A 15,041-nucleotide genomic window follows, 5' to 3' on the forward strand; every position below is an offset into this window, starting at 1 on the left:
CATGTTTGCACCACCATACACATTGAACACTTGGTCTGAGTTTCTCGTACTCAAATCCAATTCCCTTCAACCTTGAATCCTTAATCATGATACTGGACTCTTCGATCGGAGATTCTTTGCCTTCAATCTTGAGTCCTTGATCGCAACGTATGACTCTTGAATGCTTAGGGACATCTTCATCTTCATATATTATTATGCCCTAACATAAAACATGTTTCTCCAAAAACATTCGTCTGGCAGATGAAATGTTCCTTGCAAGAATCTTCTAAAAAGTTTGGCTGACGGCAACCAACGCCCACAGAAGCGGTCGTCACTCAGCTTCTTCGTCTTGCTGTGGCCGTGTGGATTCAAAACCGCTGACCGGCCACCTATTTAAGCCCTCCCCCGCCGGTTTTCTCTTCTCCTTTCCACGCTAGCTGGTCCACGCGGCTCCAGCACCTGCCTGCCTGCCTGTTACACCAACCACACGCGCCAAGCCGAAGCCGTCTTCTTCCACCGATCCGCCCGCCCGTTCCCATTGCTTGCCATGGCGCAGCAGCAGGTGAGGCGGGTTCTGAAGGTGGCGCCGCCGGGGAAGGGCGACGGGGAGTCCTTCCCCACGGTGCAGGCGGCGGTCGACGCGGTGCCGCTGGGCAACCAGGCGCGCGTCGTCATCCGCCTCGCGCCGGGGGTCTACAGGGAGCCCGTCCACGTCGCCAAGACCAAGAACTTCATCACCATCGCGGGGGCCTCGCCCGAGGCCACCGTCGTGTCATGGGACAACACCGCCACGCGCATCAAGCACTCACAGGTACGCGGCAGCGGCAGCGGCGGCGGCGGCTGCTCCCTCTCTCTCTCCGCCTGCTTGCGTCCTGCTCGACGAAATGCCCGGCAGGCTTGTCACTTGTGTTAGTGTGCTACGGTCGCTATGATTAGTAGGTTCCAAGGACTGCTGTTGCATGCCTGACCGGATTTAGCCGATTAACTTAAACTACTTTAGTTGCTAATCACATGGGTTTCAGGCTTAGCTTCCGCCACATAGTTTGATCAAAGTCATACAAACCTTTAGCCTTTGGGGGTTTATTATAAGATAAGATGCATGTTTCTTTCCATTCCTTTCCGTACGAGCAATCCTATAAGCAGAAGCAGGGACAATACTGCTGGTGCATAGAGACAACCGGTAAACTGCTTTCACCGATTTTGACCGAGGTGTATAAGATTCTCCTATCCTATGAGCACAAACGGATATTCGAATAGGCAATTCTGTAGCCACACCCCCGTGAGTTTACTCCTGATCGAGCACAGCTCGAAATGTGCTTAACATTTTTGAATAATTCTTATTTATATCTCATGATGATAAACTGTGCTGTTTTCTCTCATAAAGTCATCCAGGGTTATAGGAACAGGAACATTCGGCTGTGGTACGCTCATTGTTGAGGGGGAGGATTTCATTGCAGAGAATATTACGTTTGAGAACTCAGCTCCCCAGGTATTGGTTCTTCGCTTCTTCTCCCGGCACAAACAGACGATCATGCTATAGGTGTGAGATGGGAAATTGATGTGTGCTACTCATTGATACAGGGCTCTGGGCAGGCTGTTGCAGTCCGGGTGACCGCAGATAGGTGCGCCTTCTACAACTGCAGGTTCCTTGGTTGGCAAGTACGTCTGTCTCTTCAGCTCCTGTTTAAATCGCCTCAACAACCAGGATATATACTTCTCATTAACATTTGGAAACTCTAATTCTAAACAAAATTTAACAGGACACATTATACTTACACTACGGAAAACAGTACTTAAGGGACTGTTATATTGAAGGCCATTGTGACTTCATCTTTGGTAACTCTATTGCCCTTATGGAACATTGCCATATCCATTGCAAAGCAGCAGGATTTATTACTGCTCATAGCCGGAAGTCCACATCAGAATCTACTGGCTATGTATTCTTGAGGTGAGTCTGGTGTATGTAGTTTGTTTAATAAGGCACTCGAATATTTCGTATTTTTTAAAACTTTATTTGCTTGGTTCGTTTTATAAAAAACATTTAAAATGTTGCTTTAGCATTTATTAATGTGTTGCTTTTGCTCCTTTTTTGTTTTGACACTTCAGGTGTACTATTACTGGAAATGGAGAAGCTGGATATATGTTCCTAGGTCGGCCATGGGGGCCCTTTGGAAGGGTTGTCTTTGCATACACGTTTATGGATCGATGCATTAAACCTTCTGGGTGGCATAACTGGGACAAATCCGAGAATGAGCGAACTGCTTGCTTTTATGAGTACAGGTAATAATTGGACAATTCCGTGTAACTATCAGCTAGTGATATTAACCTGAAATGTTGCAAAAACCTCCATACTTGTCTTGTCACTAACACCAATCGATCCTCATGAAGACTATCGACTTACGCTCTTTGGTTGTTCTGGTTGTAATATGATTGTGTTGTTGTGAATCTAGTGTGTTGGGGATGGATGATGTAGAGCATAGACTGCAGTGGTATCTGCTAACACTGGTTTCTGCAGGTGCTCGGGGCCAGGCTCCCAGCCGTCGAACCGGGTGACCTGGTGTAGACAATTGCTGGATGTTGAAGCAGAGCAGTTCCTTGCACACACTTTTATCGATCCAGATGTTGATAGGCCATGGCTCCTCCAGATGATGGCAATAAGAATACCAGCCTCAGCATAGGTTGATCCCAGGTCCTGGTTCATGCCTCCTTTGCAGCCCATCTAATAAACAATAATAAAGCTGGTGGATGCATTTTATTTTATTTGTATAAGTTTGTAACGTTTGTTCAATTGGTATCCACTTGGATCTCAGTGAGAATGGCGGGGATAGAGAATGAGAGAGGTTTTGTTGTGAGAAGCTTGTAACGAACTCGAGCACTAGGCTGAAATACATGCAGATATTATTTTGCATGTCTGGGTTTTTTTTTCAATCTGATGAAAGTGCACAAACGTTTATGAAGAAAATGTGTCGACCCATTGTAGTTGCAGGTTTTTCTCCCCTGAATGCAGCGGTGAAGCTGCCTGTTGTAGGTGTGCAGTGCTGCTGATTTCTGGATGAAATTCAGCCACGACCAGTATGCAGATTTTTACATGAAGCTGTGCTGCTAAACTTTTTTTTTAAAAAAAAAGTACCTGAAAGGAAGCCTTTTATGATGTGTGCAAGTGTAAAACCGGTTGCTAGTGGATGCGCAGTCAGTGCCAGTCTGTTGAAGTTAGACCCTGAGGAAGAGCTGTTGGACAGCAACGTGGTGATGCGCCTGCCTGAACAAACGGTCGAACAGATGAGCTGATCTTGTTGCAAAAGCCGTAATGAGCTACAGTAACGGAAGGGATCTGGCACACACGTTTGGGAGTGAGTGAGTGAGTGAGTACGCAGCACAGCAGCGGATTGTTGGATAAGAACCTAACTTTCATCCTCCATGCCTCTTCTTAAATAAATAAATACTAGTAGTACCTGTGATCTTGGACGGAAAACTACAGGAGCCCTGCCTAACACAAGTTGTGATCTCTCTCTAGATGGAGTCTATTCATCAGTCTAGGAGTAGTAGGCTTGGGACATGCATGCTTAGCGTGCGATACCAAGCAACAAGCATGGTGGATCCGGGTCCAGTAGCGTCGCCGTCGGGCGTGGATAAAGATCCAGGGCCAGGCAAGCAAAGCACAGCTGCAGGGGGTCGCTGTGCGCTCATGGACAGACAAACAGCGATGGCAACGGCCTGTCAGCAACGCATAACGCCACGGCCCATGGCCGTGCTATGTTTTCTTTTAGTATATTTTTTTGTTAAATAAATAAAAAAAACTGTTTGTCAGTGTCGGTACGGGTTCCCAATTAATTAAGAGACCATGGACGGATTTACAACGTTGGATGTAGAGATTGAGATGGAAGGACAGGCTTCACCTCCATTATCTTATATCTAATAAAGAAGAGTTTTATACTGTCAGATGAGTCTCAAAGCTTGCTCGAATCATCCTAAGTTTTTTTTTATTTCAAATACTTTTTGCTCGAGGAAAATCTACCATGATACTATGAACCATAGATATTAATTAGAAGGTCTCTAACATGTGTATGGGTCATGGGTGTTTAATTTAGGAGTTGTTCGGCTGATTTTTGCTGCGGCTGAAACTGATTTGTTATGAGAAAAAAACATTGTATCATAGCTGATAAGCCAAGCTGATACTTTATAGGGAGAGAAACAGCAGCAGCATCAAGCACCCCAACCCAACCCAACCCTTGTTTAGTTCCCAACCCAAAACTTTACACCATGTCACATCGAATATTTGGACACATGCATGGAGTATTAAATATAGACTAAAAAAATAACTAATTGCACAGTTTACGACTAATTTGTGAGATGAATCTTTTAAACCTAATTAGTCCATAATTTGACAATAAAGTGCTATAGTAATACATAGGCTAATGATGGATTAATTAGGCTTAATGAATTCGTCTTGTGGTTTACTGACGGATTCTATAATTTGTTTTTTTATTAGTATCCAAATACCCCACGCGACACCCTTATGTAATATCTAAGGGGGTGTTTGGTTTTCTGGACTAAATTTTAGTCCATGTCACATCGGACGTTCGGATGCTATTTAGGAGAACTAAATATGAGTTAATTATAAAACTAATTACATAGATGGAGGCTAATTTACGAGACAAATTTATTAAGCCTAATTAATCCGTCATTAGCACATATTTACTGTAGCACAACATTGTCAAATCATGGACTAATTAGACTTAAAAAATTCGTCTCGCAAATTAGCCATAATCTGTGCAATTAGTTATTTTTTCGTCTATATTTAATACTTCATGCATGTGTCCAAATATCCGATGGGACATGGACTAAAATTTTCCTGCAGGAACCAAACACCCCCTAATGTGACGTCCCAAAACTTTACACGCTAGACCTAGTAAAAGGCAGTTCTGTTTATGCCCCCATATTTTCCATAGGTACGGCGGTAGCTACATCTACTTGTGCAATGCACACCTGTGAAGTTACTGTCGTCTAATAGCATTGATCGATGCTACAAGATATGCACAGAGGTTCCACTGCTCCGGTATAGGTAAAGGGGCTCGAGCCCCCTCCCCCCCGGGCGTTGGATCCGCCTCTGGATACCTACTCCTACGTTGGCACAAGAAATTAATAAAATCACGTATGTTCTCCTTCAGCAGCATCTTGGAACAGAAATTAGTAGTAATGTTTTTTTTCCACAACAATAGCCACTTGAAGCAATTGCGTTCCGTTTTAGGAGAAAATTGCATTTTTAGCAGCTCAAACAATACGCTTCGTAAAACTAACATCCGAAACGTTATTTTCGTAAAAATAGCACCCAATACTATTACTTCTTATTTTCTTTATCATTTTACCTTTTCTTCTTCTTTCTCTTTATTTCTCCTAAAATCTGGACAAAAGTGCTCCTGTGCTAATTGAGACGCTAATTTCACGTAACATCCACATCTGCTGGGCACTGGGCAGCGCTGGTCGCCGCTGTAGGCTTGGGCGCTGGCTGCTTGCGTGTGACTGCATGTCTGCATGTGCCTGGACACATACACTAGGGGCGTGTTCGGCTGGCTAGCCAGGCAACTCACGGAATTACTGTTCACGTCCTGCCAGAACAGTATTTTTCTCTCACAACAATCAGTCGGAAGTATTTTTCAGTCCTGCCGAACAGGCCCTAGATGGACACATACCCATATAATAGAATAAACAAATTTATGCGTATCACATATTCATAATTTAAGATTAAATGAGTTCATCTCAATGATAAGGAAAAACGAGTCTATCTCACATATCAAGGGAAAACGAGGTCATCTCACATTAGACTAAAGGAGTTCATCTCACATACCCATAAATTAAACCTAAATGAGTTCATCTCGTATCAAATAAAAGTGACCACATCATGCAAAATAGCATTAATCTAATATGTAGCTTTCTCTTTGGAGTCATCTTCTTTGGTGCAGGTACAGTAGGTATCCTCATAGGAGTAGTGGTGGAGGTCTGTGAAGAATTGTCCTCTCCCACTAAAAAAGCAAGATGGCTGCACAAATGTGTGTAATGACAATTAGACAAATCTTTTTATTTGTTTAGAGTAAAATGACATAGGTTAAATGTGTTACTATTTCGTACCTTCTCGTTATCCTTCCTGGACTATCTCGTACTATTTGTTCTCTTGTTGGCCTTTGTGGGGTGCTAAGCCTATCTGGATTCTCTTTTGTAACTCTCTTTCTAGGCTGCTGCCTCTTTCTACAAGTTCAAAAAATAATATTTGTAATGACATGGTGATTCAAGGGTTGCAACAAAAAAATAGGACTTGCCTCTTTTTCTTTGTCCCGTTGAGTGGACACTTCGAACTAGCTTTGCCTGTGACCCTTTTCACCGCATTTCTTGCAAGTCATTGGGCCTCTAATCATTTTCTTCCCTTTAGCATTAGTTGGCGCAGTATCATTATTTGGAGCAGTAGCATTGTCACCGTCCACATCTTTAGCACCTTTCTTCTTATTGCCACCTTCAAGACATCCTTTCAACCTGAGTTTTCTTCGTCTTCCCATATTTCCTTTAGCAAGAGGAGCACCAACAACAAATGGCAACTCCACTTGAGGCCATTGTATTTTGTTTATCATTGGCTCAATCTCTCTACCATAAGCAGCCTTGAATCTATCCACCGAGTAATACTCGTACACAAATTGTTCAAGGTCAACTCCCCGTTGTGTGGTTATAAAGGCCAATGCATGTTGACATGGCTTACTAGTGTGTTGCCATTCAAGATAAGTACAACTCCGTTCATTTAACTTGACAATATGCCTTTCAACTTTCTTGCTATTGTCCCAGACCTCTACACTCCAATTAGCAGATGCATGTATTTTCAAGTGTCCCAACCCTCTAGTATTTGCCTTTAGCTGAACCATAATACTTGGAAGTATCCTGCCAGCTGGTAGTCTATCTCCAATATTTCTTCTCTTGTTCCACAATTTCATGATCATCTCTCTGACCTGCAAATTACACAATTAATATCGAACATATACATTTAAAAAACACATGTAGGAAAAATATAGGTAGCTATATTCACATTATCCGTAAGTTCAGCAATAGGTAAGTCCTTGATGTCTCTTATCCAATTATTAAAAACCTCTGCTATATTATTAGTGATGTAGTCACACTTAATTTCTAGATTAAAGGCACACCTATACCACAACAGCTTATGGTAGTCTTTTAACCATTTCAACACTTCTTCAGATTCTGTAAGAATTGCTGCCATGTGATCATAGAATATTTCTTCCCTATAAGCCCTTGCTGCGGGATACATCTTGCCAAACCCTCTGAACCTTTTCTGAAAATTTTTCATAAGATGAAGAAAGCATTCTCTTTGCTCTACATTAGGAAACACATTCTTTACTGCATTCTCTAAGCCCTTACATGCATCCGTGCACACAGCAAGGAGTGGAGGATCATCTATTGCCTTCTTAAGTTGATTCATAAACCAAGTCCAGTTGTCTTCCGTTTCAGAAGCTATGAACCCATATGCAAGTGGGTACATCCAATTGTGACCATCAACTGCTATAGCCGAGGCTAAATGACCATTCCATCTTCCATTAAGTGCTATAGAATCTATGCTCAAGTAAGGCCTACATCCTTCCAAGAAATCATCAATGCGTGGTTTAAGAGCACAGAAAAAATGATGGAAATATACATTACCATCCGCTTCAATTACTTCAATCTCCACTACACTTCTAGGTGACCTCTTCAGTACCTCGGCCTTCCATATGAAGAGTAGCTCAAAACTCTCTTTCCATTTACCATAAACCTCGGCCAGAGCTATTTCTCTACCCCTCCATACCTTGTCATATGAAATTGTGACAGGGTGGTCTTTTTGCAACTTATCTTGCAATTCTTTAGCACCCATATTGGGAGAATCCCTAAGGATACTCATGGCCTTGCTAGCTACCCATTTCTGAGAAGCTACAGTAGTTTTCATCCTCATGGAAGAAACACATGTATGGCGATCAGTTAAAGCTGTGACCTACAAATTACACAAGAAACAAATACAAAAATGACACTAATTTTTAGGAATATAGCTAGCTATATTTACCTCCACGGTGCTTTGGCCTTTATGTTTCCTAGCATTTATTTTCCAAGGGCAATCATCACTAGACTTGCAGAAACCTCTAAATCTCTCCTTATCAGAGTGCGTTGTCCCTAATTGAAACTCCTCATTGATTGCAAATTGTCGCATTGCCAACCTGAACTCGTCCATTGATGGGTACATCGTACCAAGATCTATTTGTGGGTGGTCCTTATCATATGAAATAACCAACTCAGTGGGTATGTCATCATTATTAGGAATCACAGCATCATCACCATGACTACCCTCCTCAACCATTACATGATCATGTGATGCAGCTACCTTTCCTGACTCCTCGTCTCTCAAGCCTAAAAACACGTACATCTGATCTTCACTCAAAAGTTTGATTCGTCCTTCCTCATCATGTGTTTCTTTGATCTGCAAGCTATCCCAATCAACTGGTGGCATAGTTTCCCCAAATTATAAATCGGACCTGATAAACTATATTAACTTCATCAAACTGCACTTCAGACAGGAATTGGAAGAATAGGAGTACAGTTGTTCATCGCATACCTATGTACAGCAGACAGTGGGGTCGGCCTCGGCGCGTCGTGCGGCAAGGCCGGAGTCGCGACAACGGGCAGCAGGGCTCTTACCGTAGCGATAAAGTCCCCCTCAGCGATGGGGTGTGCTGCGGCATCAGGCGGAGGCAGCACGTCGGGCCGCAGAGGCACGTCGCGGGGCACGTCGGACGGCGGCGGCACGTTGGCCAGCGGGGTCATCTCGAATAGCGGCGACACGTCGTCCATGGAGAGCCAGCTAGGGCTCGCGTGCGGAAAGAGAGAAGACGAATAGACAATATGAATGGCGGCGGCCTGGATGTTACGTGAAATTAGCGTCTCAATTAGCACAGGGGCACTTTTGTCTAGAATTTAGGAGAAATAAAGAGAAAGAAGGAGAAAAGGTAAAATGGTTAAGAAAACAAGAAGCAATTGCTTTTGGTGCTATTTTTACGAAAACAGTGTTTCGGATGTTAGTTTTGCGAAGCGCATTGTTTAGCTGCTAAAAATGCAATTTTCTCCCGTTTTAGATGACCCGAGTTAAGTCCATGCATCAATGGCATGAATGAATATACGTATACACAAGCACAAAAGGCTACAAAATAAAGAATTCATCAGGCGCCATTCCGTGCCTTGTCAAATCCTTCACTGCGCCGCTGCTGCTTCGCCACCACGGCGGCGGACGCATTTGGCACGGCCTTTGTCGTCGCCACCGACACGTCGACGGCCCTGTGGCTGGCGCACCCCGCCAGAATCCCGGCCGGGCGGTGCCCCCGCAGCTGCCTTCCGGCGACAGGAGGACCCCTCGCGCATCTGGCGGGGACGCGGTCGCCGCGCTCCGATGCGTCCGCGGTCACCACGCTCCACTGGATGCTCGCCTCGCTCGGCTCGTAGGGGCAGTCGCCGATCGTCAGGCTCTTGATCTCGAACAGGTCGGAGCTCGACTCGCTCCCGGCGTCGTCGTCGTCGTCGTTGTCGTGGAGACGGTGCGCGCCACCGCCACCGCCACGGCCAACTTTACCTGCTCCGCCAGAGGGCTCGCCGACGCGGCCGCCGCTCGCCGGCACGTTGGCTCTGACCGGAGCCACAAGAGTAAAGTTGCTTCTCCTACTCGTAGAACTTGAGAAGGTGAGCTCAGCGGCCTCCTCCTCTCCTGTCGTCACCTCCCTCCCGATGGCTGCCACTTTCGCCATCCCAAGATTCAAGCTTGGCGGGAGACCGGCGGCCACCAAGCCATGGCCATTGGTATTGCCATCCCTGGAGAGCCCGAGGGCGGCCTTGTGCATCCTCAGCTCTCTGTACCAGTCCATCCCGGTCGCCGCCGCCGGCTCGGCGGCGTCGGGGGCTTCCTTGGCCGCGCAGCCGTCGTCCACGCGCACCGACCGCTTCCCGGAGCACGTGCGCATGAGCACGCCGACCTGGACGCAGCACCTGTTGTCGCGGGAGCTCCGCCGTCGATGGAGCCCGCCCCGGAAGAGCGCCGTCTGGCTGTTGGCGCTGGACGCCGAGCTCGCGGTGAAGCTCACCGTCGACGCGCACGTCGAGGACGGCTTAGCCATTACCACGGCCTCCGGATCCGCCGCCGGCCTCGCAGCGGCCGTCTCCACCAAGGCCTGCTGCACCTGCACCGCTACCGCGGGGGCGGTGACACTGAAACCTTCCTTGCGGCCCCCGTCGCCGTCCATTGCGCCTCTGAAGTAGCGCTCGGCGGCGAACACGTCGAGCTCGCCGTCGGCGTACGTGCGCCGACGGCTCGCCATGGCATGCGCCGGCAACGGCCGCGGCGTCGCGCGGCCACCGTCGGCGTCCCGGCCCATGTCAAGGTACGACGACAAGGAGCTGCTGCCGTTCCGGCGCCTCCCACTGATGGCGTCGTCGAAGGTGACCACCCTGCCGCCACCATTTCCCGATCGCCCCATCTCCATGGTGCAACCAACACACACCAGTACAGGGATGAAGAAAATGGCGAATAGGCGCACTTATATAGACATCACAGTACGCATCACCAAAATAAAATAAAGATAAAAATGTATGGACACATAAATTTCATCAACTGTTCATGTACGAAAACTACTACTATATATCATAATAATTCAATTCAACAGACAAACCTAATTGCCAATGTGTCTGCATGAAGGAATAACTGCAACGGCAACAGGGAGGAGATAATGAGGCTGTGAAGTTTGCTCTGCTGGAGCACCGGTGGCCATATGTTTCTTTTCGCAGCGTTTCATGATCCAAAATTGAAATTGAGACGGTAGCTGCAGCCTTGACACCATCCATCCGCATAGACACAGGAGCTTGATGCCGCCCTGACACTCATGCTAACAACTAAATTTGAAACTGTTGTGCAGCATGACTCCGACAGTGACCGGCGAAGGCGACAAGGAAACCATTGCTGTTCGTCAGGGAAAAAGAAACGGACAACGATGGCCGTTTCCTATCCATCTGCACAATGAGACACCAGACAAATTTGAACAACAGTGATGCTTTTCGTCTCCAGGTAACACTTGGGATGCATGATAAGGGTCTTTATCTTGCGAGACGCTGATTTCCCGGTGGAAAATAAACAAATATATGTGAATTTACGAACCGGATTTTCCGAATTAAGAAGGCCAGCCGTGTTTTCGGCCCCCAAATGAGAGGTGAAGGGAAGCACAAGGTACTGGCCCCGTTCGCTTCGCTAAAAAAACCCAACCGAAATACTATTCCGACTGATTTGTTGTGAGAGAAAAACACCGTTCCAGTTTAAAAAACAAACTGAAAAAATCGGATTACAAGAGAAACGAACAAGGCCACTATCTAGAACAGTGGGATCAAGACAGTCTGGTGTTTTATGCAACAGTTGAGCTGTAGGCGTGTACCATGGAACAGTTCATCAATCTGCTCCACAAACCGCTCTTACTGTTCAAAATCTGCTCGGTTGTCATCACTGACGACATCTAGGGGTCTTTGGTTTGTGGAATGAAGTGGTCATCATTATTTCACTCTTTAGTTTTTTGTTTGATTTGTGGAATAAAATAAGTTGATCTATCGTCGTCTCATTCCTCACAAACTAATAACCAGTACCATCACGAGGAATCGAGTCATTCCACTGAATTTAAGGAATAGACCAAATAAAACACACCACTAGTGTTTTCAACAACTGTACCATGCACAGAGATTGGAGATATTCTTCGCTTCTGGGAAGATAACTGGTTTGGGCACTCTAGCTATCTAGTTTTGGCCGCTATATGTGATTGTAAATGAAAAGACTAGTACTATAGCAGATTGTTGGGATGCAGAGCAGCTCATATTTACTTTTAATTAGTAGCGTTGTGTCTCAGGGTCTGATGAATACGTGGGAGGGCCTTGTCCAGATAGCTGAGAGCATCATTTTCACTAATGATAGTGATGAGACCATTTGGGCTTATAACTCTAATGGCATATATTCATTTCAATCCTTATTTTTCTTTCACTTTTATTAATAGGGAGAGAGAATTACATCCAACAACGATCCACGATCCTAGTAAGTCTGAACTTGCCAAGATCGTTGAGCGGAAGGCTCGACCTACACAATACTTGCGAGACGAATCTCACAAGAATCACCCTAAGAGTTTACGTTATTACTGGCAAACAATCTGCGACCAGGCGCAGCTATGTATAGAGAAATGGAAATAACAAAGTGACAACTAAAGCGACAATAGGTGAACGACCTAAGCTACAAAGACCTCCACACAACTCTTCGCTAGCTATAGATGGCCATTCGGGCCGCCCGGCCCGGCCCGGCACGGGCCCGTGCTGGCACGGCCTGGAGGTCATCGGGCCAGCACGGCCCGGAGGTCATCGGGCCGGCACGGGCAGCACTGACGGCCCAAGCACTGACGGCCCAAGCACGCATCGGGCCGTGCCATGCCGGCCCACAGGCAGCACTGACGGCCCAAGCACGGCCCTAAAGGTCTCGTGCCGTGCCATGCCGGCCCGATGGCCCAACTGGCCCAGCGTGCCTGTGCCAGCCCAAGGCCCGACACCCCCAGACTCAGAAAAACATGTTCAGCTCAGAATTTTTCACAGATTACAAGTAAAATAGGTTTCAACAAGTTCTCAGTTACATCTTTCAACAAGTTCTCAGTTATCTTTCAACGAGTAAACATCTTTCACAGATCACAAGTAACATGAATGTAAACATAAATAACTGATATATTAGCTGCTTAGTGCAATGGTTGCCTCATTAAAAACCTTTCTGGGTAAAAACTCACACCTCGTGAGAAAACCCCAGAAAGGAAAAGAGTATAGCCCACAGCTTTAATAAGTCTTCATAAGTTCATTAAGTCTTACAGTCATCCAGAAAGGAAAGGAAAAGAGTACAAGTCCATAGGCCACAGCATTACACATTCTCATCATCAAGATACAAGTTCTCAAATGCCTCCACTAGCTCCACATTCTCCATGGTATGTTGAGTCTTTGTATCTGCTTGCTCCCAGTCCTTCACCAACGACAGCATCTCCACCATGTCTGAAGTTAGACGCCGTCGCCGTTCCTCGATGATCCTGCCAGTTAGACTAAATGCAGATTCTGAAGATATAGTAGAAACAGGCACAGTCAAAACATCTCTAGCTAAGATGAAAAGGACAGGATATGACAGTTTGTGCTCATGCCACCAGTTGAGGATATTGAAGTCGTCGTTATATTGGTTGACAGTGTCACTATCAAGGTATGCAGCCAACTCAGAAGCATTCAGGTTAGCACCAGAGTGTGCTGCCTACAGCAAAGCACATGCTGATGGCCTCCTAGTGGATGAAGATGCACCACCACCAAGTCCAGGAGGTAGACTAGCACCAGCACCAAGTCCAGCAGCACCTAGACTAGCACTAGTACCAAGTCCACCAACTAGGCTGGCACCAGCACCAAGTCCACCACCTGGAGTGCCACCAAATTTTTCCCCCAAGCAGTCTTTCTCTTCCCTGAAGCAGGGTCTGGAACTGTGGCTCTTTGCAATCTCACAGCACCAAACTTGCTGTTATACTTAGCAAAAGTATCAGATATGTTAGCCCTAACAGTGGTTAAATATTTAGAATAGTTCTCATCAGTTAGGTTAGACATAATTTGGAGAACATTGGTGAATCCTCTTATCTTGGCTATAGGATCCAAGATAAAAGCAAAGGAATAAAGCATTGGAATTGTAGACCAGTAGTCCTCAAACTTCTCTTTCATAGGGGCAACAACATTTCTCAGGTCCCTGTCTCTTTCATAAGTAGTATTTAAATGTCCAGCAATCCCAAGAACATGATGCATAATTAGTGGAGATGTTGGATAATAAACACCAGACAGCACAACAGTAGAATCATAAAACTGTTCAAGGAATAGGAGAAGTTTTTCAGCAGTTTTCCAGTCATTCTCTTTTAACAACGGCTGGCCATCAACCAAAGGATGGTTTGCAGTGATCCACACTAAAAAAGGGGCCCTGTGTCCTATCAGATGCTTTAGCATCAGATAGGTTGCATTCCATCTAACATCCATGTCCAAGCCAAACTTACGAGGGCGGACACCTTTAGCAATGCAGAAATTTTTGTATGATGCAATGCGCAGATTAGAGGAATTCGTGAATGAAATTGCAGTTCTAAAAGCATGCAGCATGGGCTTGAAGACTTCTAGCCCAACTTTAACAATTAAGTTAATGATATGACAAGCACAGCGTTGATGCAAAAATAGTTCACCAACATAACCAGACAATGCAGGAGCAAGAATCTCCATTGCTTTAGTGTTTGCAGAAGCATTGTCTAATGTAATGGAGAAAACCTTATCAGTTAAGCCATATTCATCAATACAAGTAAGCACACGTTCAGTAATGTTCTCATGATTGTGTGACACATCAATCAACCTTAGACCCAAAATCCTCTTCTCTAATTGCCAGTCAGAGTTAACATAGTGAGCAACAATACTTAAGTAGTCTTCTTTAGCATTACCAGACCATATATCAGATGTCAAAGCAACAGAACTAACAGACTTCAAAGATTCAAGGAGTTTGCTACGACGTTCATTAAAGTACTTAACAAAGTCTCTAGTGGTGGTTTGCCGAGAGACAGGAACAAACCTAGGGTTATGAGCAAGTTTAATGTACTCAAAAGCAACAGATTCACCAAAACAAACTGGAAGATCCTCTCTAGCAATCAACCTGCACAACTGTGTTCTAGCAACCTCAGGGCTGTATTCCCAGTGATGGACAGAACCATCAGGATTAAACCTAAGCAGGGACTGAGACATGGCATTACTGCCAAGCTTTCTCGGTTTGCATGATTTGATATGTCTAATCAAATGACCAGTACCAGCACTAGAACAAGCAGTCAAAGTTTTTTTTGCAGTAATTGCACTTAGCATTGACTCTTACTTGAGATCCATTACGAAGCTCAAACAACTCCTCAAAATCCTCCCATACCTCAGACCTGGTGCGTTTGTTGCTGGCG

At 45.5% G+C, this 15,041-nt stretch overlaps 3 protein-coding genes and 1 pseudogene across 3 annotated transcripts; 1 reads left to right on the forward strand and 3 right to left on the reverse strand.

Moving 5' to 3' along the window:
• The first annotated feature begins 319 nt into the window (after window positions 1-319).
• Window positions 320-2,936, forward strand: LOC136489175 (pectinesterase 31-like). The gene is made up of 6 exons (XM_066485888.1): window positions 320-790; window positions 1,364-1,468; window positions 1,561-1,638; window positions 1,740-1,927; window positions 2,086-2,259; window positions 2,495-2,936. The coding sequence occupies exons 1-6, from the start codon at window positions 527-529 to the stop codon at window positions 2,655-2,657; spliced, it is 972 nt and encodes a 323-aa protein (XP_066341985.1). The 5' UTR covers window positions 320-526; the 3' UTR covers window positions 2,658-2,936.
• Window positions 2,937-5,847: 2,911 nt separating this feature from the next.
• LOC136459979 (uncharacterized) lies at window positions 5,848-7,513 on the reverse strand (annotated as a pseudogene).
• A 77-nt stretch (window positions 7,514-7,590) lies between these two features.
• On the reverse strand, window positions 7,591-8,847 carry LOC136459989 (uncharacterized). The gene is made up of 4 exons (XM_066459839.1): window positions 8,695-8,847; window positions 8,066-8,476; window positions 7,727-7,996; window positions 7,591-7,608 (listed from the first exon to the last, which is right to left on the reverse strand). The coding sequence occupies exons 1-4, from the start codon at window positions 8,845-8,847 to the stop codon at window positions 7,591-7,593; spliced, it is 852 nt and encodes a 283-aa protein (XP_066315936.1).
• Window positions 8,848-9,155: 308 nt separating this feature from the next.
• On the reverse strand, window positions 9,156-10,892 carry LOC136489179 (protein PHYTOCHROME KINASE SUBSTRATE 3-like). The gene is given in 3 exon segments (XM_066485896.1): window positions 9,156-10,576; window positions 10,710-10,842; window positions 10,845-10,892. Coding segments are annotated over 3 exon segments (1,530 nt in total). The 5' UTR covers window positions 10,878-10,892; the 3' UTR covers window positions 9,156-9,212.
• Window positions 10,893-15,041: the final 4,149 nt, after the last annotated feature.

The sequence above is a fragment of the Miscanthus floridulus genome, chromosome 1 (assembly GCF_019320115.1).
Source record: "Miscanthus floridulus cultivar M001 chromosome 1, ASM1932011v1, whole genome shotgun sequence".
NCBI classification, from domain to species: Eukaryota; Viridiplantae; Streptophyta; class Magnoliopsida; order Poales; family Poaceae; genus Miscanthus; species Miscanthus floridulus.

Bases quoted from the DNA above. Each gene is read 5' to 3' on its own strand.
- LOC136489175 (XM_066485888.1), top strand. From the start codon at position 527: ATGGCGCAGCAGCAGGTGAGGCGGGTTCTGAAGGTGGCGCCGCCGGGG. The intron at 791-1,363 runs GTACGCGGCAGC...TCTCTCATAAAG, and splicing joins CGCGCATCAAGCACTCACAG to TCATCCAGGGTTATAGGAAC. The intron at 1,469-1,560 runs GTATTGGTTCTT...TCATTGATACAG, and splicing joins TTGAGAACTCAGCTCCCCAG to GGCTCTGGGCAGGCTGTTGC.
- LOC136459989 (XM_066459839.1), bottom strand. From the start codon at position 8,847: ATGGACGACGTGTCGCCGCTATTCGAGATGACCCCGCTGGCCAACGTG. The intron at 8,477-8,694 runs GTAAGAGCCCTG...GATAGCTTGCAG, and splicing joins AGGGGGACTTTATCGCTACG to ATCAAAGAAACACATGATGA. The intron at 7,997-8,065 runs GTAAATATAGCT...TGTAATTTGTAG, and splicing joins AAGGCCAAAGCACCGTGGAG to GTCACAGCTTTAACTGATCG.